At 40.8% G+C, this 26,192-nt stretch overlaps 1 protein-coding gene across 1 annotated transcript in view; it reads right to left on the reverse strand.

Annotated features, from left to right (window-relative positions):
* Nucleotides 1-26,192, reverse strand: part of LOC128638672 (circularly permutated Ras protein 1) — a 184,251-nt gene that overhangs the window by 38,524 nt on the left and 119,535 nt on the right. Inside the window, exons 7-8 of the mRNA XM_053690786.1 lie at nucleotides 23,670-23,797; nucleotides 22,427-22,511 (exon numbers count right to left, since the gene is read on the reverse strand). Coding sequence (XP_053546761.1) covers nucleotides 22,427-22,511; nucleotides 23,670-23,797 — 213 coding nt within the window. The remainder of the gene's footprint in view (nucleotides 1-22,426; nucleotides 22,512-23,669; nucleotides 23,798-26,192) is intronic.

Consider the following 26,192-nt stretch of genomic DNA (forward strand, 5'->3'; position numbering starts at 1 on the left):
TCACCAGATCTGCATACCAAGTCCTGCGTGGCCACGCAGGAGCTATCAAGATCACCGACGCCCTCTCCTGCTTGATCCTGGCTATCAGCCTGGGGATGAGAGGAAATGGCGGGAACACATAAGCTAGTTTGAAGGTCCAAGGTGCTACTAGTGCATCCACTAGAGCCGCCTTGGGATCCCTGGATCTGGCCCCGTAGCAAGGAACTTTGAAGTTCTGACGAGAGGCCATCAGATCCATGTCTGGAATGCCCCACAGGTGAGTGACTTGGGCAAAGATTTCCGGATGGAGTTCCCACTCCCCCGGATGCAATGTCTGCCGACTCAGAAAATCCGCTTCCCAATTTTCCACTCCTGGGATGTGGATAGCAGACAGGTGGCAGGAGTGAGACTCCGCCCAAAGAATAATTTTGGTTACTTCTTCCATCGCTAGGGAACTCCTTGTTCCCCCCTGATGGTTGATGTACGCAACAGTCGTCATGTTGTCTGATTGAAACCGTATGAACCTGGTCCTCGCAAGCTGGGGCCAGGCCTGGAGAGCATTGAATATCGCTCTCAGTTCCAGAATATTTATCGGTAGAAGAGATTCTTCCCGAGACCAAAGACCCTGAGCTTTCAGGGATCCCCAGACCGCGCCCCAGCCTATCAGACTGGCGTCGGTCGTGACAATGACCCACTCTGGTCTGTGGAACATCATCCCTTGAGACAGATTGTCCAGGGACAGCCACCAACGGAGTGAGTCTCTGGTCCTCTGATTTACTTGTATCTTCGGAGACAAGTCTGTATAGTCCCCATTCCACTGACTGAGCATGCACAGTTGTAATGGTCTTAGATGAATGCGCGCAAAAGGAACTATGTCCATCGCCGCCACCATCAACCCGATCACTTCCATGCACTGAGCTATGGAAGGAAGAGGAACGGAATGAAGTATCCGACAAGAGTCCAGAAGCTTTGTTTTTCTGGCCTCTGTTAGAAAGATCCTCATTTCTAAGGAGTCTATAATTGTTCCCAAGAAGGGAACCCTTGTTGACGGGGATAGAGAACTCTTTTCCACGTTCACTTTCCAGCCGTGAGATCTGAGAAAGGCCAGGACAATGTCCGTGTGAGCCTTTGCTTGAGGAAGGGACGACGCTTGAATCAGAATGTCGTCCAGGTAAGGTACTACTGCAATGCCCCTTGGTCTTAGCACCGCTAGAAGGGACCCTAGTACCTTTGTGAAAATCCTTGGAGCAGTGGCTAATCCGAAAGGAAGCGCCACGAACTGGTAATGTTTGTCCAGGAATGCAAACCTTAGGAACCGATGATGTTCCTTGTGGATAGGAATATGTAGATACGCATCCTTTAAATCCACCGTGGTCATGAATTGACCTTCCTGGATGGAAGGAAGGATAGTTCGAATGGTTTCCATCTTGAACGATGGGACCTTGAGAAATTTGTTTAAGATCTTGAGATCTAGGATTGGTCTGAACGTTCCCTCTTTTTTGGGAACTATGAACAGATTGGAGTAGAACCCCATCCCTTGTTCTCTTAATGGAACAGGATGAATCACTCCCATTTTTAACAGGTCTTCTACACAATGTAAGAACGCCTGTCTTTTTATGTGGTCTGAAGACAACTGCGACCTGTGGAACCTCCCCCTTGGGGGAAGTCCCTTGAATTCCAGAAGATAACCCTGGGAGACTATTTCTAGCGCCCAAGGATCCAGAACATCTCTTGCCCAAGCCTGAGCGAAGAGAGAGAGTCTGCCCCCCACCAGATCCGGTCCCGGATCGGGGGCCAATATTTCATGCTGTCTTGGTAGCAGTGGCAGGTTTCTTGGCCTGCTTTCCCTTGTTCCAGCCTTGCATTGGTCTCCAAGCTGGCTTGGCCTGAGAAGTATTACCCTCTTGCTTAGAGGACGTAGCACCTTGGGCTGGTCCGTTTTTACGAAAGGGACGAAAATTAGGTCTATTTTTTGCCTTGAAAGGCCGATCCTGAGGAAGGGCGTGGCCCTTACCCCCAGTGATATCAGAGATAATCTCTTTCAAGTCAGGACCAAACAGCGTTTTCCCCTTGAAAGGAATGTTTAGTAGCTTGTTCTTGGAAGACGCATCAGCCGACCAAGATTTCAACCAAAGCGCTCTGCGCGCCACAATAGCAAACCCAGAGTTCTTAGCCGCTAACTTAGCCAATTGCAAAGAGGCGTCTAGAGTGAAAGAATTAGCCAATTTGAGAGCATTGATTCTGTCCATAATCTCCTCATAAGGAGGAGAGTCACTATCGAGCACCTTAAGCAGTTCATCAAACCAGAAATATGCGGCTGTAGTGACAGGGACAATGCATGAAATGGGTTGTAGAAGGTAACCCTGCTGAACAAACATCTTTTTAAGCAAACCTTCTAATTTTTTATCCATAGGATCTTTGAAAGCACAACTATCCTCTATGGGAATAGTGGTGCGTTTGTTTAAAGTAGAAACCGCTCCCTCGACCTTGGGGACTGACTGCCATAAGTCCTTTCTGGGGTCGACCATAGGAAACAATTTTTTAAATATGGGGGGAGGGACGAAAGGAATACCGGGCCTTTCCCATTCTTTATTAACAATGTCCGCCACCCGCTTGGGTATAGGAAAAGCTTCTGGGAGCCCCGGCACCTCTAGGAACTTGTCCATTTTACATAGTTTCTCTGGGATGACTAAATTTTCACAATCATCCAGAGTGGATAATACCTCCTTAAGCAAAATGCGGAGATGTTCCAATTTAAATTTAAATGTAATCACATCAGATTCAGCCTGCTGAGAAATGTTCCCTAAATCAGTAATTTCTCCCTCAGACAAAACCTCCCTGGCCCCCTCAGATTGGGTTAGGGGCCCTTCAGAGATATTAATATCAGCGTCGTCATGCTCTTCAGTAACTAAAACAGAGCAGCCACGCTTACGCTGACAAGGGTTCATTTTGGCTAAAACGTTTTTGACAGAATTATCCATTACAGCCGTTAATTGTTGCATAGTAAGGAGTATTGGCGCGCTAGATGTACTAGGGGCCTCCTGAGTGGGCAAGACTCGTGTAGACGAAGGAGGGAATGATGCAGTACCATGCTTACTCCCCTCACTTGAGGAATCATCTTGGGCATCATTGTCATTATCACATAAATCACATTTATTTAAATGAATAGGAATTCTGGCTTCCCCACATTCAGAACACAGTCTATCTGGTAGTTCAGACATGTTAAACAGGCATAAACTTGATCAGAAAGTACAAAAAACGTTTTAAAATAAAACCGTTACTGTCACTTTAAATTTTAAACTGAACACACTTTATTACTGCAATTGCGAAAAAACATGAAGGAATTGTTCAAAATTCACCAAATTTTCACCACAGCGTCTTAAAGCCTTGAAAATATTGCACACCAATTTTGGAAGCTTTAACCCTTAAAATAACGGAACCGGAGCCGTTTTAAGCTTTAAACCCCTTTACAGTCCCTGGTATCTGCTTTGCTGAGACCCAACCAAACCCAAAGGGGAATACGATACCAAATGACGCCTTCAGAAGTCTTTTATAAGTATCAGAGCTCCTCTCACATGCGACTGCATGCCATGCCTCTCAAAAACAAGTGCGCAACACCGGCGCGAAAATGAGACTCTGCCTATGCTTTGGGAAAGCCCCTAAAGAATAAGGTGTCTAAAACAGTGCCTGCCGATATTATTAAATCAAAATACCCAGAATAAATGATTCCTCAAGGCTAAATAAGTGTTAATATCAATCGATTTAGCCCAAAAAAAGTCTACAGTTTAAATAAGCCCTTGTGAAGCCCTTATTTACAATCGTAATAAACATGGCTTACCGGATCCCATAGGGAAAATGACAGCTTCCAGCATTACATCGTCTTGTTAGAATGTGTCATACCTCAAGCAGCAAGGGACTGCAAACTGTTCCCCCAACTGAAGTTAATTGCTCTCAACAGTCCTGTGTGGAACAGCCATGGATTTTAGTTACGGTTGCTAAAATCATTTTCCTCATACAAACAGAATTCTTCATCTCTTTTCTGTTTCTGAGTAAATAGTACGTACCAGCACTATTTGAAAATAACAAACTCTTGATTGAATAATGAAAAACTACAGTTAAACACTAAAAAACTCTAAGCCATCTCCGTGGAGATGTTGCCTGTACAACGGCAAAGAGAATGACTGGGGTAGGCGGAGCCTAGGAGGGATCATGTGACCAGCTTTGCTGGGCTCTTTGCCATTTCCTGTTGGGGAGGAGAATATCCCACAAGTAAGGATGACGCCGTGGACCGGACACACCTATGTTGGAGAAAAAATTGATTATTCAAATGCATTATCCCAAATAATGAAACTGACTGTCTGAAATAAGGAATATTGAACATCCTGAATCAAGGCAAATAAATGTTTAAACACAAATATTTAGAACTTTATATAAAAGTGCCCAACCATAGCTTAGAGTGTCACAAAAATAAGACTTACTTACCCCAGGACACTCATCTACATGTAGTAGAAAGCCAAACCAGTACTGAAACGAGAATCAGTAGAGGTAATGGTATATATAAGAGTATATCGTCAATCTGAAAAGGGAGGTAAGAGATGAATCTCTACGACCGATCACAGAGAACCTATGAAATAGACCCCGTAGAAGGAGATCATTGAATTCAAATAGGCAATACTCTCTTCACATCCCTCTGACATTCACTGCACGCTGAGAGGAAAACCGGGCTCCAACCTGCTGCGGAGCGCATATCAACGTAGAATCTAGCACAAACTTACTTCACCACCTCCACAGGAGGCAAAGTTTGTAAAACTGATTTGTGGGTGTGGTGAGGGGTGTATTTATAGGCTTTTTGAGGTTTGGGAAACTTTGCCCCTCCTGGTAGGAATGTATATCCCATACGTCACTAGCTCATGGACTCTTGCTAATTACATGAAAGAAAACATAATTTATGCTTACCTGATAAATTTATTTCTCTTGTAGTGTATCTAGTCCACGGATCATCCATTACTTATGGGATATTCTCCTTCCCAACAGGAAGTTGCAAGAGGATCACCCACAGCAGAGCTGCTATATAGCTCCTCCCCTAACTGCCATATCCAGTCATTCGACCGAAACAAACAGAGAAAGGAGAAACCATAGGGTGCAGTGGTGACTGTAGTTTAATTAAATTTTAGACTTGCCTTAAAATTACAGGGCGGGCCGTGGACTGCATACACTACAAGAGAAATAAATTTATCAGGTAAGCATAAATTATGTTTTCTCTTGTTAAGTGTATCCAGTCCACGGATCATCCATTACTTATGGGATACCAAAGCTAAAGTACACGGATGATGGGAGGGACAAGGCAGGGATTAAGCGTAAGGAACCACTGCCTGAAGAACCTTTCTCCCAAAAACAGCCTCCGAAGAAGCAAAAGTATCAAATTTGTAAAATTTTGAAAAAGTGTGAAGCGAAGACCAAGTCGCGGCCTTGCAAATCTGTTCAACAGAGGCCTCATTTTTAAAGGCCCAGGTGGAAGCCACAGCTCTAGTAGAATGAGCTGTAATTCTTTCAGGGGGCTGCTGTCCAGCAGTCTCATAGGCTAGGCGTATAATACTCCGAAGCCAAAAGGAAAGAGAGGTTGCCGAAGCTTTTTAACCTCTCCTCTGTCCAGAATAAACGACAAACAGGGAAGATGTTTGACGAAAATCTTTAGTAGCTTGTAAGTAAAACTTCAAGGCACGGACTACGTCCAAAATATGTAAAAGACGCTCCTTCTTTGAAGAAGGATTAGGACACAATGATGGAACAACAATCTCTTGATTGATATTCTTGTTAGAAACCACCTTAGGTAAAAACCCAGGTTTGGTACGCAGAACTACCTTATCTGCATGAAAAATCAGATAAGGAGAATCACATTGTAAGGCAGATAGCTCAGAGACTCTCCGAGCCGAGGAAATAGCCATCAAAAACAGAACTTTCCAAGATAAAAGTTTAATATCAATGGAATGAAGGGGTTCAAACGGAACTCCTTGAAGAACTTTAAGAACCAAGTTTAAGCTCCATGGGGGAGCAACAGGTTTAAACACAGGCTTAATTCTAACCAAAGCCTGACAAAATGCCTGGACGTCTGGAACTTCTGCCAGACGCTTGTGCAAAAGAATAGACAGAGCAGAAATCTGTCCCTTTAAGGAACTAGCTGATAATCCTTTGTCCAAACCCTCTTGGAGAAAGGACAATATCCTAGGAATCCTAACCTTACTCCATGAGTAATTCTTGGATTCACACCAGTAAAGATATGTACGCCATATCTTGTGATAGATTTTCCTGGTAACAGGCTTTCGTGCCTGTATTAAGGTATCAATGACTGACTCGGAGAAGCCACGCTTTGATAGAATCAAGCGTTCAATCTCCATGCAGTCAGTCTCAGAGAAATTAGATTTGGATGATTGAAAGGACCTTGTATTAGAAGGTCCTGTCTTAGAGGCAGAGTCCATGGTGGAAAGGATGACATGTCCACTAGGTCTGCATACCAGGTCCTGCGTGGCCACGCAGGCGCTATTAGAATCACTGATGCTCTCTCCTGTTTGATTTTGGCAATCAGTCGAGGGAGCAGAGGAAACGGTGGAAACACCTAAGCCAGGTTGAAGAACCAAGGCGCTGCTAGAGCATCTATCAGCGTCGCTTCTGGTTCCCTGGACCTGGATCCGTAACAAGGAAGCTTGGCATTCTGGCGAGACGCCATGAGATCCAACTCTGGTTTGCCCCCACGATGAATTAACTGAGCAAACACCTCCGGATGGAGTTCCCACTCCCCCGGGTGAAAAGTCTGACGACTTAGAAAATCCGCCTCCCAGTTCTCCACGCCTGGGATATGGATTGCTGACAGGTGGCAAGAGTGAGTCTCTGCCCAGCGAATTATTTTTGAGACTTCTAACATCGCTAGGGAACTCCTGGTTCCCCCTTGATGGTTGATGTAAGCCACAGTCGTGATATTGTCCGACTGAAATCTGATGAACCTCAGTGTTGCTAACTGAGGCCAAGCCAGAAGAGCATTGAATATTGCTCTTAACTCCAGAATATTTATCGGAAGGAGTTTCTCCTCCTGAGTCCACGATCCCTGTGCCTTCAGGGAGTTCCAGACTGCACCCCAACCTAGAAGGCTGGCATCTGTTGTTACAATTGTCCAATCTGGCCTGCGAAAGGTCATACCCTCGGACAGGTGGACCCGAGACAACCACCAGAGAAGAGAATCTCTGGTCTCTTGATCCAGATTGAGCAGAGGGGACAAATCGGTGTAATCCCCATTCCACTGACTTAGCATGCATAATTGCAACGGTCTGAGATGTAGGCGCGCAAATTGCACTATGTCCATTGCCGCTACCATGAAGCCGATCACCTCCATACACTGAGCCACCGAAGGGCGTGGAATGGAATGAAGAATACGGCAAGCATTTATAAGCTTTGATAACCTGGACTCCGTCAGGTAAATTTTCATCTCTACAGAATCTATAAGAGTCCCTAAGAAGGAGACTCGTGTGAGTGGGGATAGATAACTCTTTTCCTCGTTCACTTTCCACCCGTGCGATCTCAGAAATGCCAGAACTATCTCTGTATGAGACTTGGCAATTTGAAAGCTTGACACCTGAATCAGGATGTTGTCTAGATACAGAGCCACCGCTATGCCTCGCGGTCTTAGAACTGCCAGAAGTGAGCCCAGAACCTTCGTAAAGATTCTCGGGGCTGTAGCCAACCCGAAGGGAAGAGCTACAAATTGGTAATGCCTGTCTAGAAAGGCAAACCTTAGGAACCGATGATGATCTTTGTGAATCGGTATGTGAAGGTAGGCATCCTTTAAGTCCACTGTGGTCATGTACTAACCCTCTTGGATCATGGGTAAAATGGTCTGAATAGTTTCCATTTTGAAAGATGGAACTCTGAGGAATTTGTTTAAGATCTTTAGATCCAAAATTGGTCTGAAGGTTCCCTCTTTTTTGGGAACCACAAACAGATTTGAATAAAAACCCTGTCCTTGTTCCGTCCGCGGAACTGGATGGATCACTCCCATTACTAGGAGGTCTTGCACACAGCGTAGGAATGCCTCTTTCTTTATCTGATTTGCAGATAACCTTGAAAGATGAAATCTCCCTTGTGGAGGGGAAGCTTTGAAGTCCAGAAGATATCCCTGAGATATGATCTCCAACGCCCAGGGATCCTGAACATCTCTTGCCCACGCCTGGGCGAAGAGAAAAAGTCTGCCCCCTACTAGATCCGTTGCCGGATAGGGGCCCGTTCCTTCATGCTGTCTTAGAGGCAGCAGCAGGCTTTCTGGCCTGCTTGCCTTTGTTCCAGGACTGGTTAGGTTTCCAGGCCTTCTTAGATTGAGCAAAAGTTCCCTCTTTTCTTGAAGTGGAGGAAGTTGATGCTGCACCTGCCTTGGAATTTCGAAAGGCACGAAAATTAGACTGTTTGGCCTTTGATTTGGCCCTGTCCTGAGGAAGGGTATGACCCTTACCTCCAGTAATGTCAGCAATAATTTCTTTCAAACCAGGCCCGAATAAGGTCTGCCCCTTGAAAGGAATGTTGAGTAATTTAGACTTTGAAGTCACATCAGCTGACCAGGATTTGAGCCATAGCGCCCTACGCGCCTGGATGGCGAATCCGGAATTCTTAGCCGTTAGTTTAGTCAAATGAACAATGGCATCAGAAACAAATGAGTTAGCTAGCTTAAGAGTTCTAAGCTTGTCAACAATTTCAGTCAATGGAGCTGTATGGATGGCCTCTTCCAGGGCCTCAAACCAGAATGCCGCCGCAGCAGTGACAGGCGCAATGCATGCAAGGGGCTGTAAAATAAAACCTTGTTGAATAAACATTTTCTTAAGGTAACCCTCTAATTTTTTATCCATTGGATCTGAAAAAGCACAACTGTCCTCAACCGGGATAGTGGTACGCTTTGCTAAAGTAGAAACTGCTCCCTCCACCTTAGGGACAGTCTGCCATAAGTCCCGTGTAGTGGCATTTATTGGAAACATTTTTCTAAATATAGGAGGTGGGGAAAAGGGCACACCGGGCCTATCCCACTCCTTACTAATAATTTCTGTAAGCCTTTTAGGTATTGGAAAAACATCAGTACTCACCGGCACTGCATAGTATTTATCCAGCCTACACAATTTCTCTGGCACTGCAATTGTGTCACAGTCATTCAGAGCAGCTAATACCTCCCCAAGCAATACACGGAGGTTCTCAAGCTTAAATTTAAAATTAGAAATCTCTGAATCAGGTCTCCCCGAATCAGAGACGTCACCCACAGACTGAAGCTCTCCGTCCTCAGGTTCTGCATATTGTGAAGCAGTATCAGACATGGCTCTTACAGCATCTACGCGCTCTGTATCTCATCTAACCCCAGAGCTATCGCGCTTGCCTCTCAATTCAGGCAATATGGATAATACCTCTGACAGGGTATTATTCATGATTGCAGCCATGTCCTGCAAAGTAATCGCTATGGGCGTCCCTGATGTACTTGGCGCCATATTAGCGTGCGTCCCTTGAGCGGGAGGCGAAGGGTCCGACATGTGGGGAGAGTTAGTCGACATAACTTCCCCCTCGACAGACCCCTCTGGTGACAATTCTTTTATAGATAAAGACTGATCTTTACTGTTTAAGGTGAAATCAATACATTTAGTACACATTCTCCTATGGGGCTCCACCATGGCTTTTAAACATAATGAACAAGTATCCTCTGTTTCAGACATGTTTGTACAGACTAGCAATGAGACTAGCAAGCTTGGAAAACACTTTAAAGCAAGTTAACAAGCAATATAAAAAATGTTACTGTGCCTTTAAGAGAAACAAATTTTGACACAATTTGAAATAACAGTGAAAAAAGGCAGTTACACTAACAAAATTTTTACAGTGTATTTAACAAGTCAGCAGAGCATTGCACCCACTTGCAAATGGATGATTAACCCCTTAATAACAAAAACAGAATAATAAATGACAAAAACGTTTTTTAAACACAGTCACAACAACTGCCACAGTCTACTGTGATTGTTACCCTCCTCAAACACGACTTTGAAGCCTTTTGAGCCCTTCAGAGATATCCTGTATCATGCAGAGGGAAGCTGAATGTCTCTGTCAGTATTTGTAGCTGCACAGAAAAGCACTAAAATAGGCCCTTCCCACTCATATTGCAACAGTGGAAAGCTTCAGGAAACTGTCTCTAGGCAGAAATCAAACCAGCCATGTGGAAAAAAACTAGGCCCCAATAAGTTTTGTCACCAAACATATATAAAAATGATTAACATGCCAGCAAACGTTTTATATTACATTTTTATAAGAGTATGCATCTCTATTAATAAGCCTGATACCAGTAGCTATCACTGCATTTAAGGCTTTACTTACATTAATCCGGTATAAGCAGCATTTTCTAGCAAATTCCATCCCTAGAAAAATATTAACTGCACATACCTTATTGCAGGAAAACCTGCACGCCATTCCCTCTCTGAAGTTAACTCACTCCTCAGAATATGTGAGAACAGCCATGGATCTTAGTTACTTCTGCTAAGATCATAGAAAATGCAGGCAGATTCTTCTTCTAAATACTGCCTGAGATAAACAGCACACTCCGGTACCATTTAAAAATAACAAACTTTTGATTGAAGAAATAAACTAAGTATAAAACACCACACTCCTCTTACGACCTCCATCTTGGTTGAGGCTTGCAAGAGAATGACTGGATATGGCAGTTAGGGGAGGAGCTATATAGCAGCTCTGCTGTGGGTGATCCTCTTGCAACTTCCTGTTGGGAAGGAGAATATCCCATAAGTAATGGATGATCCGTGGACTGGATACACTTAACAAGAGAAATCAGGTTTTTTACATGTAGTACTTAAAAACTTAGAACCATAAATGAATTAATTATGAATACCACTTTGGTTTCAGTTTGTGTCTCAAACTGTAGGGGTTATATAATCTTCTTGTTATGGTGGAACTTTGTGTTGAATAAAACCAACATCTAAATGTTCCAGCACAAAAATTAGGATTTTCTTGTTTGTTTGTCATAATGTTCTGCTCTTGACACTGGAACAAAATCTCATGCATTTAAATAATAATAAAAAGAGTTGCATTGTGCTTTGTCTTTTTGCATTGAGGGACCTCTAGAGGACATTAACTTATTATAAACTGACTTTCCTCACAAGGAGGAAAAGGCCATTTGAGTTGGAGTCCTTAAAGGTACAGTAAACCTAGCAAATAATGTTATATAATTCTGCACATAGTGCAGAATTATATAACATTAGCTTAGCGCCAGCTTTCTAAAGCAAAGGACTACAGAGATATTGTACTACGAACAATGAATTTTACAGAACGCCGCTCCTGCCTCTACTGAGCGGGTCTGTTTTTTTCTCCTTATTTGGATTGGAGATTTTTAGTGAATATAGGTAACACGTAGATTCTCAGTTGATACCTGCATATATTAAGCCACTTAGTGGCGTCACAGAGTTTTTTTCAACTTATATCTGAATTTAGCTTTAAAGGGACACTCAGGCTTTATTACATTTTCATGATTCAGATACAGCATGTAATTTTAAACAACTTTCCAATTTACTTCCATTAAAAAAAATGTGCACAGTCTTTTATATTTACACTTTTTTTGAGTCACCAGCTCCTACTGAGCATGTGCAAGAACTCAGACTATACGTATATGCATTTGTGATTGGCTGAATGCTATCACATGGTACAGGGGGAGTGGAAATATATATAACTTTAAAATGTGTTAGAAAAGAATCTACTACTCATTTGAAATTCAGAGTAAATTATATTGTATTGTCTTGTTATCTTGCATTTGTTGATTGTGCAAATCTGCTGTGTTTACTGGTCCTTTAAGGAAATTTTTTCTCCTAAGTGCATCGCAGGCACGCTGTCTAGTTACAGCCGGCCCGATTGCGCTATTAAACTCAATGTAGCTCGCTCCCACTACCAGACAACCCGCTACTATATTTATATCTGAGACAGGCTTCTTTCACACTCCCCTGGGCCAATCTTGGAACAATGACAGAGTTTTTATGACTCTAATATATTGAAAATGTTTTTATAAACATTATCTCTGGCCTCAAGTACTTTTATTTTAAATCTTATGTATTGAAACAGCTGTGTCAAGCTAAGAAACGCGTTGCTTATTTTACAATATTATTAAAGTAAGTTTTTAATTTTATTACTTGCTATAATTCATTTATTGCTCAAAACTCTATATCCTGAATTTGAGAGAAAAAACATTCCTATTGCTGGTGAACCACGAGAGGCCAGTCTGCTGGGTGACTGAGATTCCAGCTTGCCACACTTGCACCATATAGGGGGGCTTTATGTGCAGGTATTCCTATTTTAAATGCATATTTTATTGTTCATAACAAAATCACAGATACTGCTGGTATTAAGCAATACGTAGAAAAAAATAATAACAAGCTTAAAGGTAAATCTTGATTTTATCCAAAAAAAAAAAAAAAAAAAAAAAAAAAAAAGCTGCGAGAACCAAAATTACATAAAGATCCCTAAACATTAGCATTAGTGTGTTATTTCTTTCCAAAGGCAGGGAGAGTCCACAACTTCATTCCTTACTGTTGGGAAATATAACACCTGGCCACCAGGAGGAGGCAAAGACACCCCAGCCAGAGGCTTAAATATCCCTCCCACTTCCCCCTACCCCCCCCCCCCCAGTCATTATTCGCCTTTCGTCACTAGAGGAGGATGGCAGAGAAGTCTCAGAAGATTCGGATAGACCTTTAATGGGTATTTTCCCTTCAAGAGAGGACTGGAGTTTTAAGTAATCATATAAATCTCTTACTGAGAGTATTGATGAACGTTAGAGTCTGGAGATGCAGGGAAAGTTTTTCTGTGAAGCGATCCAGACTGTCTAGCTAACAGCTCCTGGGCAATCAGTGTTAACGAGTTACACTGCTTGCCTTTCTACACTTAGGTCCCTGTTAGAACACAGCGGCAAAGCTGTCACACTTGAGAGACTGTATCTGTTCCACAGCATAGATCTTGGAGGGTAAGTCCGCTTTATTTATGATTTAGCAGGGACTCCTATTATTAGGGTCACAGTGTGACTCCTCATAACCTCAATAGGATCAGAGGTTAATATCTCATTTAATTTAAAGATTTTTTTGGCACAGTTTGGGGAATATATGTACTGCTTTGTTCTATAAAAAACACTTGTGAAGGTTTGGGCTCAAATAGACTGTGTACTCTTGGCAATGGAACAGACAGGTTTTACTTTAGTTTTTTCGTGAGTTGCGCAGCTCCTAAGCGCTTTATGCGCTTTTCTCATAGCAGGGGAGGTCCTTTCTTGTGCACCACTTAAACGGGTGCGACTGCATTCGTTTTACTTATGATACTGCTGCAGGAACTCTGGCAATCCTACGGAGAGGGTTTTCTATAACTTGTCTGGGTGTAGGAGGTGATGAGTGACCCAGCCGTTGGGGTTATAAAGGTGCCTCTTTTATTAATAAACCGTTGTTTGAAACTGTTTTTTCTTACTGTGGGATTGCATCTCCAGCATGGAAGACTCTGATAATATGTTAGAAGGTTCTGCACCTTCTATATTGAATAATAATGCCTGTTTACATTGTGAGGAGGCGGTAGTTTGTCCACCTGCTCAATTTTGTTCCAATTGCCTAGGAACCGTTATAAAGTCTAAGAAGGGAGCTAAGTCTGCTAACCCCCCTATCATAATTAGTCCCTCTGAGCCGTCAACCTCTCAGGGACTCTGTGGTCCGGGAGATGCCTACCCTATCCTCTCAAACCGCTTCACATGCAGTTCCCCGCGGCATGCCTATTGCTCCGGCTGGAGGGGGCTTTTCTTTCATGTAATTGGTAAGAGTCCATGAGCTAGTGACGTATGGGATATACAATCCTACCAGGAGGGGCAAAGTTTCCCAAACATCAAAATGCCTATAAATACACCCCTCACCACACCCACAATTCAGTTTTACAAACTTTGCCTCCTATGGAGGTGGTGAAGTAAGTTTGTGCTAAGATTTCTACATTGATATGCGCTTCTCAGCATTGTTGAAGCTCGATTCCTCTCAGAGTACAGCGAATGTCAGAGGGACGTGAAGGGAGTATCACTTATTGAATACGATGATTTCCCTTATGGGGGTCTATTTCATAGGTTCTTAGTTATCGGTCGTAGAGATTCATCTCCTACCTCCCTTTTCAAATCGACGATATACTCTCAATTTACCATTACCTCTACTGATAACTGTTTTAGTACTGGTTTGGCTATCTGCTATATGTGGATGGGTGTCTTTTGGTATGTTTTTTATTACTTAAGACACCTCAGCTATGGTTTGGCACTTTATGCATTTATATAAAGTTCTAAATATATGTATTGTACTTATATTTGCCATGAGTCAGGTTCATGTATTTCCTTCTGCAGACTGTCAGTTTCATATTTGGGGAATATAAACATTTTTTTAAGAAATGTATTTCTTACCTGGGGTTTAGTCTTTTTTTCAATTGACTACATCTTGCAAATTGCGGGCGGTATTAGGCCCGCGGGTGCGTCAAATGCTTAACTTTATTGCGTCATTCTTGGCGCGAAAATATTTTTGGCGAGAAAAAATACGTCTATGATGCAATTTCGTAATTTCCGGCTTCATACTTGACGCAGAGACCTTTCACACGGTTGCGTCATTAGTGACGCGAGTGTGTCATTTCCGGTTATTTTTGGCGCCAAAAAAGTTTTAGTTACGTTGTGCGTCATACTTGCCGCCAAACTTTTTCATTATTTCAATACCCCATTGATGTTTGCCTCTTGCCTTTTTCTCTATCAGAGGGCTATGCTATTTGCATTTTTTCCCATTCCTGAAACTGTCATATAAGGAAATAGATAATTTTGCTTTATATGTTGTTTTTTCTCTTACATTTTGCAAGATGTCTCAATCTGATCCTGCCTCAGAAGTTTCTGCTGGAACATTGCTGCCTGACATCGGTTCTACCAAAGCTAAGTGCATTTTCTGTAAAATTGTAGAAATTATTTCGCCGAATGTCATTTGTAATAGTTGTCATGATAAACTTTTACATGCAGATAGTGTATCCATCAGTAATAGTACATTGCCAGTTGCAGTTCCTTCAACTTCTAATGTGCATGATATACCTGTACATTTTAAAAGAATTTGTTTCTGATTCTATCCTGAAGCCTTTGTCTGCATTTCCACCTTCTAATAAACGTAAAAGGTCTTTTAAAACTTCTCATTTAGATGATGAAAATTCAAATGACCAACAACATAATAATGTATCCTCTTCTGATGAGGATCTATCTGATGCAGAAGATCCTTCCTCAGACATTGACACTGACAAATCTACTTATTTATTTAAAATAGAGTATATGCGTTCTTTATTAAAAGAAGTGTTAATTACTTTGGATATTGAGGTAACCAGTCCTCTTGACGTTCAGTCTAATAAACGTTTAAATGCTGTTTTTAAACCTCCTGTGGTTTCTCCTATTCCTGAGGCTATTTCTGGTATGATTTCTAAGGAATGGAATAAGCCAGGTACTTCTTTTATTCCTTCTTCAAGGTTTAAAAAATTGTATCCTTTACCAGCAAAATCTATAGAGTTTTGGGAAAAAAATCCCCAAAGTTGATGGGGCTATTTCTACTCTTGCTAAACGTGCCACTATTCCTATGGAAGATAGTACTTCCTTTAAGGATCCTTTAGATAGGAAGCTTGAATCTTATCTAAGGAAGGCCTATTCATATTCAGGTCTTCTCAGACCTGCAATTTCTTTGGCTGATGTTGCGGCTGCATCAACTTTCTGGTTGGAAAATTTAGCGCAACAGGAATTGGATTCTGACTTATCTAGCATTATTCGCTTACTGCAATATGCTAATCATTTTATTTGTGATGCTGTTTTTGATATGATCAAAATTGATGTTAGATCCATGTCTTTAGCTATATTAGCTAGAAGAGCTTTGTGGCTTAAATCTTGGAATGCTGATATGACATCTAAATCTAGATTACTATCTCTTTCTTTCCAAGTTAATAATTTATTTGGTTCTCAGTTGGATTCTATTATTTCAACTGTCACTGGGGGAAAGGGAGTTTTTCTGCCTCAGGATAAAAAACCTAAGGGTAAATCTAAGGCTTCTAACTATTTTCGTTCCTTTCGTCAGAATAAGGAACAAAACTCAATTCTCCCCCCAAGGAATCTGCTCCCAATTGGAAGTCTTCCTCAAATTGGAATAAATCCAAGCCATTTAGGAAACCAAAGTCAACCCCTAAGTCCGCATGAAGGTGCGGCCCTCATTCCAGCTCAGCTGGTAGGGGACAGATTAAGGTTTTTCAAGGATATTTGGATAAGATCTGTCCAAAATCAATGGATTCAGAGCATTGTCTCTCAAGGGTATCGAATAGGATTCAGAGTAAGACCTCCTGTGAGAAGATTTTATCTCTCACGTATCCCAGCAAATCCAGTAAAAGCTCAGGCTTTCCTGAAGTGTGTTTCAGACCTGGAGTCTTCAGGGGTAATCATGCCAGTTCCTCTTCAGGAACAAGATTTGGGGTTTTATTCAAATCTATTCATTGTCCCAAAAAAGGAAAATTTATTCAGACCAGTTCTGGATCTGAAAAGTTTGAATTGTTATAGTCACCATTTTGAAAGTTGGTACTCTTACATAAGGACTATTCTGCCTTTTGTTCAGCGAGGACATTATATGTCCACAATAGACTTGCAGGATGCATACCTTCATATTCCGATTCATCCAGAACATTATCAGTTTCTGAGATTCTCTTTTCTAAACAAGCATTACCAATTTGTTGCTCTTCCATTTGGCCTAGCAACAGCTCCAAGAATCTTTTCAAAGGTTCTGGGTGCCCTACTCTCTGTAATCAGAGAACAGGGTATTGCGGTGTTTCCTTATTTGGATGATATCTTGGTACTAGCTCAGTCTTTATGTACTGCAGAATCTCACACAAATCAACTAGTGTTGTTTCTTCGGAAACATGGTTGGAGGATCAATTTACCAAAAAGTTTCTTGATTCCTCAGACAAGGGTCACCTTTTTAGGCTTCCAGATAGATTCAGTGTCCATGACTCTGTCTCTAACAGACAAGAGACGTTTAAAATTGGTTGCAGCCTGTCGGCATCTTCAGTCTCAGTCATTCCCTTCAGTGGCTATGTGCATGGAAGTCATCGGACGCGATCCCCTTTGCTCATTTTCACATGAGACCTCTACAGCTTTGTATTCTGAACCAATGGTGCAGGAATTATACAAAGATATCACAATTAATATCCTTAAATCCCAATGTACAACACTCTCTGACGTGGTGGATAGATCACCATCGTTTAGTTCAAGGGGCTTCTTTTGTTCCGCCAACCTGGACTGTGATCACAACAGATGCGAGTCTTTCAGGTTGGGGAGCTGTTTGGGGATCTCTGACAGCACAAGGGGTTTGGAAATCTCAAGAGGCGAGATTATCAATAAATATTTTAGAACTCCGTGCAATTCTCAGAGCTCTTCAGTTTTGGCCTCTGTTAAAGAGAGAACCGTTCATTTGTTTTCAGACAGACAATATCACAACAGTGGCATATGTCAATCATCAGGGTGGGACTCACAGTCCCCAAGCTATGAAAGAAGTATCTCGGATACTTGCTTGGGCGGAATCCAGCTCCTGTCTAATCTCTGCGGTGCATATCCCAGGTGTAGACAATTGGGAGGCGGATTATCTCAGCTGCCAGACTTTACATCCAGGGGAGTAGTCTCTCCATCCAGATGTATTTTCTCAGATTGTTCAGATGTGGGGTCTTCCAGAGATAGATCTCATGGCCTCTCATCTAAACAAGAAACTTCCCAGATACCTGTCCAGGTCCAGGGATGTACAGGCGGAAGCAGTGGATGCGCTGACACTTCCTTGGTGTTATCATCCTGCTTACATTTTCCCGCCTCTAGTTCTCCTTCCAAGAGTGATCTCCAAAATCATCATGGAACAATCATTTGTGTTGCTGGTGGCTCCAGCATGGCCACACAGGTTTTGGTATGCTGATCTGGTTTGGATGTCCAGTTGCTTGCCTTGGCCACTTCCGTTACGGCCAGACCTACTATCTCAAGGTCCGTTTTTCCATCAGGATCTCAAATCATTAAATTTGAAGGTATGGAAATTGAACGCTTAGAACTAAGTCATAGAGGTTTCTCTGACTTAGTGAATAATACTATGTTACAAGCTCGTAAATCTGTCTCTAGAAAGATTTATTATAGAGTTTGGTAGACTTACATTTCATGGTGTTCTTCTCATAAATTCTCCTGGCATTCTTTTAGAATTCCTACAATTTTACAGTTTCTTCAGGATGGTTTGGATAAAGGTTTGTCTGCAAGTTCCTTGAAAGGACAAATCTCCGCTCTTTCTGTTTTATTTCACAGAAAGATTGCTATACTTCCTGATATACACTGTTTTGTACAGGCTTTAGTTCGTATTAAGTCTGTCATTAAATCAATTTCTCCTCCTTGGAGTCTTAATTTGGTTCTGAAGGTTTTACAGGCTCCTCCATTTGAACCTATGCATTCTTTGGACATTAAACTACTTGGAAAGTGTTGTTATTTTTTGCCATCTCTTCTGCTAGAAGAGTTTCTGAGCTATCTTCTCTTTCTTGTGAGTCTCCTTTTCTGATTCTTCATCAGGATAAGGCAGTTTTGCGGACTTCTTTTCAATTTTTACCTAAGGTTGTAAATTCTAACAACATTAATAGAGAAATTGTTGTCCCTTCCTTATGTCCTAATCCTAAGAATTCTTTGGAAAGATCCTTGCATTCTTTGGATGTGGTAAGAACTTTGAAATATTATGTGGAAGCTACTAAAGATTTCAGGAAGACTTCCAGTCTATTTGTTTTATTTTCTGGTCCTAGGAAAGGTCAGAAGGCTTCTGCTATGTCATTGGCTTCTTGGTTGAAACTTTTGATTCATCAAGCTTATTTGGAGACACTTTGTGGGCTTTTAAGAATGAAGCTTCAGTTGATCAGATTTGCAAAGCAGCAACTTGGTCTTCTTTGCATACATTTACTAAATTCTACCGTTTTGATGTATTTGCTTCTTCTTCGGAAGCAGTTTTTGGTAGAAAAGTTCTTCAGGCAGCTGTTTCAGTTTGATTCTTCTGCTTTTGATTTAAGTTTTTTTCTTTCAATTATGAAAATAAATTTATTTTTTGGGGTTGTGGATTAATCTTTTCAGGGGAAAATGTCTGGTTTTATTTTATTCCCTCCCTCTCTAGGGACTCTTGAGTGGAGATCCACATCTTGGGTATTTCTATCCCATACGTCACTAGCTCATGGACTCTTGCCAATTACATGAAAGAAAACATAATTTATGTAAGAACTTACCTGATAAATTCATTTCTTTCATATTGGCAAGAGTCCATGAGGCCCACCCTTTTTATGGTGGTTATGTTTTTTGTATAAAGCACAATTATTTCCAAATTTCTTTTGTTGATGCTTTCTACTCCTTTCTTTATCACCACACTGCTTGGCTATTCAGTAAACTGAATTGTGGGGGGTGTGGTGAGGGGTGTATTTATAGGCATTTTGAGGTTTGGGAACCTTTGCCCCTCCTGGTAGGATTGTATATCCCATACGTCACTAACTCATGGACTCTTGCCAATATGAAAGAAATGAATTTATCAGGTAAGTTCTTACATAAATTATGTTTTTCCGTGCGGACTTTACCACACAGTTGCAATCTGCTTTGTCTGCGGCCCTGAGTGCCTTACCTATTTCTGGGAAACGAAAGAGAAAGGTTAAACATAGTTCTACGGAATTAGATACAGCTAATTTTCAATCGGATTTAGTCAGTATGTCTCAACTGTCCGAGGATGAGCTAACCTCTGTAGCTTCAGAATGTGAACTTTCGGAGTCGGAGACTTTATTTACTAAACCCCCTACTTCTGAGGAGCCTTCCTTCAGATTTAAGATTGATCATCTGCGTTTTTTACTGTTTTTTTTTTTTTTTTTACCGTCCTGGGAGATTGTGACTACAAATGCAAGTCTTTCTGGCTGGGAAACCGTTTGGGGTTCACCCTCCCGATCAATATCTTGGAACTTCGCTCAACCTTCAATGCACTGAAGGCTTGGCTCCTTCTGCGTTTGTCCCAGTTTATCAGATTCCAATCAGACAATATAGCTACGGTTGCCTACATCAACCATCAGGGAGGAACGAGAAGTTCCTTAGCGATGAAGGAGGTGTCTCAAATCTTAGAATTGGCAGAAGCCCACAAGTGTATGCTGTCAGCGATCCACATTCTGGGAGTGGACAACTGGGAAGCAGACTTCCTCAGCAGACAATCTTTTCACCCGGGGGAATGGTCCTTCCACCCCAAGGTGTTTGCAGGGATTTGTAGCAGATGGGGGATGCCTGAGATAGATCTCATGGCCTCTCGACTTAATGCCAAACTACCCAGGTACGGGTCGAGATCAAGGGATCCTAAAGCAGAGTTAATAGACGCTCTAGCGGTTCCATGGAGGTTCAGACTCGTATATCTCTTTCCTCCATTGACTCTTCTACCTTGTGTGGTGGCCTGCATCAAGCAGGAGCAAACATCAGTGATTCTAATTGCTCTATCCTGGCCGTGAAGGACCTGTGTAATGGACTGTACCTTGTCAGGAAATGTAGAGCACAAACAGAATGATGCAAAATAAGTTTTCACTTTTAAACAAAAAGTCTTTATTTTCAGTTAGCAGTTCAAGGGTTAAACAACCACCCTTTTGTTGTTAAACAAGCAAAATAAAAACAGTACAGACACAAAGTCATACGTTTTAGAACAGAAAAACAAACACACAACTTATATAATCCTACAAGTTCTTAGGATAAAGCATTAGGCATTTTAATACAGGTTATCCAAGACAACTCTCCCAGTGTCTTGCTACTTCCCTGTCTGAGATCCAAATGAATCTAAACTTGCTTGCAAGAGCTGCCTTATATAGCCCTCTAACTATCCTCAGCTGTTGCTAATTGGCTTCTTGTTGTCTGCCTGTTACTAATAGTAACATTTTCAGCAGTGAGCTGGCAAGCCTTACAGCATTTTGGTTCTTTTTTGAGTATAATATTTTTCCCTGTAGAAAAATTAACTCTTTCTACAGGAATGAGTTTATACACTCCATCACAACCTGGTTTGCGGATCTGGTAAAAATGTCATCTTCTCCTCTGTAGAGGTTACCTTGTCATAGGGACCTGCTGATACAGGGTCCCTTCCTACATCAAAATCTAGATTCTCTGAGGCTGACTGCGTGGAGATTGGAATGCTTAGTCTTAGCCAGGAGAGGTTTCTCTGATAGTGTCATAGACACTTTGATTCAAGCTCGTAGGCCGGTTACTCGGCGCATCTAACAAAAGATGTGGCGGACTTACCTGCACTGATGTGAGGAACGTGGTTTTTCTTGGCATAAGGTCAAGCTTACCAGAATGTTATCTTTTCTCTGAGATGGATTGGAGAAGGGCCTAGCTGCCAGCTCTCTGAAGGGACAGACATCGTCCCTGTCGGTGTTGCTGCACAAGAGATTAGCTGAGCTTCCGGATGTGCAGTCCTTTGTTAAGGCTCTGACTAGGATTAGACCTGTGACTCTGCCTTGGAGTCTCAATGTTGTTCTCCGTGTTCTGTTCGGTTTGAGCCCATGCATACTGTTGACATTAAACTGTTATCTTGGAAAAGTTTTGTTTTTATTAGCCATTGCCTCTGCTCGCAGAGTCTCTGAGATTTCGACTTTACAGTGTGACCCACCTTACCTTGTTTTTCATGCCGATAAGGCGGTTTTGCGTACTAGGTTGGGTTTGCTTCCTAAGGTGGTGTCAGATCGTAACATTAATCAAGAGATCGTTCTTCCTTCCTTGAGTCCCAATCCTTCAGCGAAGGAATGTTTGCTTCACAATCTGGATGTGGTTCATGCTTTGAAGTTTTACTTTCAGGATACTAAGGAGACAATCTTCATCGTTGTTTGTCGTTTATGCAGGTAGATGTAGGGGGCAGAAGGCCACTACGTCTTCCTTGTCTTTCTGGTTGAGGAGTGTCATCCGCTTGGCTTATGAGAAAGCGGGACAGCAGCCTCCTGAGAGGATTACGGCTCATTCCACTAGAGCAGTTGCTTCTTCCTAGGCTTTTAAGAATGAAGCCTCTATGGATCAGATTTGTAAGGTGGCTACCTGGTCCTCCTTACATGAGTGGCTCCCTTTTTGTTTTTCTTCTGGCACCTTTATACTCTTTCTCCTACTTTTCCTCGTTCCCTCAGCCGAATGACTGTGGGGGGGGGGGGGGGGGGGCGCCAGTAGGAGGGATATTTGAGCCTTTAGCTGGGGTGTCTTTGCCTCCTCCTCGTGGCCAGGTGTTGTATTTCCCAACAGTAAGAAATGAAGTTGTGGACTCTCCCTGCCAGGAAAGAAAATAATTTATCTTTTAAGCATAAATTTTGTTTTGATGTACCCAGCAGAACTTACCTTCCCTCCTGTTCTGTCAGCAAGCTGCCCCAGATCAGCCAATCTGCAGTCAGTGCCCTCCAAAGTCAGTACAGAGACTACAACACTGGAAGAAAATGCACTTTTTTGAGTCCAACAGAGCTATATCAAGGCAAATCCAAGAGAAAAATCTCATTGACCAAATTTATTACTGATCAGGTTATTTTGTGAACAGACTTCTGTGTTGACCTTTTTGTGTACTGACATGGTTAACTTTACTTATCATTCGTACAATTTCAAGCAATTGTGATATATTCATTGCTAAGAATATCTATACCTCACTCACGTACAAAAAAATCCATCTTTACATATTCTGCTAATGAATTTGTGTGTATTAATCCAGAATTGTTAAAAGAGTAGGTGACAGATTAACGTATGGATTAAAGTTTGAGCATCCTATTGTGTGCTCAAGTCAATCAAAGTCAAGGATGACTCAAGACATTGTGCTGCCTGGTTCCAAGAAAGAAATGACATCACCTAATTTTATTCCCACTACAATTTAAACCCAACCGTAGTCAGGACTCACAAAGATTAAAATTCTACTGATTGAAGATTGACATGAGAACATGCTTATACCCAGCTGATGGACACCATATGAAAGTAGTTTCTACTATAAAACACTATTAGCCTTTATATGCTCTCTCTATGTGACACCCTTATCAAATGCTGTCTGGGTCCCATAGTTCCTCCGGGTCCAATTATAGAGCCAGGACTGATGAGGTTGTATGTCAGCAACCCATAACATTTATTTTATTTCTTTATATTTAAAAAAAGCAAAAAAAAAACAATAGCAAAAAAGCATTTCAGGTAATAGCAACAGAATAGTTTTGTTATCTCTTATTTTAAACTATGCACTACTTTGTGAGGTGTTTTTTGGTGTATAGACTGCATCAGATTCCCAATTAAAATGTAAAATTTTTCCTACCTACAGTGATTTGCTTTTTTAACCATAGCAGCAGTAGCCAAAATATTCTCGTGTGTTCTGAGCTACATCTTTCAGCTACTGACACAAAGGTCTCCATTTAACAATGGTCAAGAATTCACAGTATATACGTATTTCCATTTTGTGATTAGCTAATGGATGTCACATGATGCAGTGGAAAGAAACCCATTGTGTTCAATGGTCCTTTTTGCTTGAGTTTTAGGTTTTCTTAGTAATGCTTGATGAGGAAAAGGCAGTTATTACAGGTTATACACAATACATAGCATTAACTAGTGGTCTAACCTGTGCTCTAAAGCCAGATCTGCCAAATTGCTGTAATATAGTTTGGATGACTTGTATGCAGATTCCTCTGTAATATCCTCTAGATTACCCAGGTCAGTGTTAGCTCTTCCATCTGTGCAGATAATCACCTAAGGTAAATAATAAGAGTACACATATTTACTGGGAATTGTGCAAGCTGTTTATTTATTTTACAAAATATGATGATTAAAAACCTCTTGCTTTTGTGTAAACATTTTGCTGTGCCACACACAATCTAGACAGGCCAATAAGCAAAATCTAACCTAGGTTTTTAAAATGCAGCAAATCTCCCAAACCAGCTTCTGTATAATGAACTATTTTACAGAATGAAGAATATCAATAACATATCATACACACATAGGGGCCGATTTATGAAAGCTTCAATTGATAATACAAAGGAATCCGTTTGAATCCCGCATCATATTCGGCGCAAATTGAATCTGCCATAATTAACAAAGCATCAACATTGTCAAATGTTGAAATGTGTGACGTAACATACGCTCCCGCAATCTCAATCCGACTCAGAAAGATGCTTGTGTCATTCCAGATGTTTCAAATTCACATTCAACTCTATTTGACCCTCTTCCCAATTTATCAAACATTCAACAGGTACGCTTGCGTCTTTTCCGCCGCAGCGTACCTATCATTCAAACCACCACCCTTGAGGCCGCGAATTCCATACAAATCAATGGGAGTCTGAAAACCCAGAAAGGTTATGTTAGATGTTGCAAGAGAATGATGTTTATTACATATTTATGTAAATTATAAAGTTGATTACAATTGTATAGTCTTTCTAAATCACACAGACAACAAAAACGCATGTTCAGTATCTAAATAATATGTTAAATAATATTATAACCACATGTAATTTCAAGGGATAGATTCATTTCAAAAGTAGTTTTAATGACAGGTAACGTCTGTCTGGCAGCAGGACTAGTAGATATAGGGATAAAAATAAAATAAATACATCACATACTATAGCTAACTTCCTTTTTTTGATCAATCTAATTTCACCATGTTTAACGCATGTAATACAAGTCCCACTGCATTTCGCACTAAATTTGATGCAATACTTCGCACCAAATTGGACGCAATACTCAAACTCCTAAACAACCCAAAAACTAGTGAAATTTTCCACCACTTTTGATTGGGAAATGCATAATCACATGATTTATGACATCAGCCAATCTGATTTAAATATACATTATATACTATCACTAACGAATCAAATTGCTCGATACTTGTGTCATTGATCACTCTTCCGAACTTGTAAGTGCCATTTGTTACATTGTGTATTATACTTTGAAAGTATGTATATGTGAAATTAGTATTAAAGTTAAACATTGATGATGACATTAGGACACACAGTGTAATATTTTTGACAATGATTTTAATGATTCAATATAATCTTAAGATGATAGCTCAAAGGGATAGTCCACCTAACATTAAACTGTCATGAATTAGACATAGTAGAAATTAAATTAAAATCACCTCTTTACTGTCATGATATTTTCAGTGTTTTTCTTCCTTCTCTTGAATTTCATTTTCATTAAGAAATTTCATCTTATATACCAACCCATTTTATAACACCTGTGTAGGGGTGGTGTTTAAAACTAGACTGAGAGAAAACTGGCCCAGCTCTTAAAATATTATGATACCCTGATTACATGTTATATTCACATATTATTCTTGCTCAGAACAATAATATATTTACACTATATACATATAGTGGTATAAGTAAACACAGAGAAATGAAAGACAACATTGTTTAGAACAAATGAAAATGTAGGGACATGTAAATATGTTTGGAAAAGATTTCTAACATAACACACACATATACTGTGTGTGTATATATATGTATATATATATATAAATATCTCTGTGTGTATATATATATATATATATATATATATATATTTATATATATATATACAGGTATATATATGTATATACATATACAAGTATGTGCAAATATATATGTACAAATTCTAGCATTAATAATCATTTAAAAAAAAAAGAAAAAAACATGAGCTAGTCATATCATTATTTCTAGAAATACAAATATACAATAATTTATGTGAAAATATCATATATCAGATTTTTTGTATAACAAATAAATAAAACAATGAGATATTATTGTTTGTTCAGGTATACATCTAGCTATTTTATTGGACATTAACAGATGAAAAATAAAAAAACATAAATTATGCTTACCTGATAATTTCATTTCTGTATGGAAGAGTCCACAACTGCATTCCTTACTTGTGGGAAATACTGAACCTGGCCACCAGGAGGAGGCAAAGACACCCCAGCCAAAGGCTTAAATACCTCCCCCAGTTCATAACCCCAGTCATTCTGTCAAGGGAACAAGGAACAGTAAGAGAAATATCAGGGTGAAAAAGGTGCCAGAAGAAAAAATATTAAATTTAGGGCCGCTTATCAGAGAACACGGGCGGGAGCTATGGACTCTTCCCATACAGATGGAAATGAAATTATCAGGTAAGC

The sequence above is a fragment of the Bombina bombina genome, chromosome 8 (genome assembly GCF_027579735.1).
Source record: "Bombina bombina isolate aBomBom1 chromosome 8, aBomBom1.pri, whole genome shotgun sequence".
Classification (NCBI taxonomy): domain Eukaryota; kingdom Metazoa; phylum Chordata; class Amphibia; order Anura; family Bombinatoridae; genus Bombina; species Bombina bombina.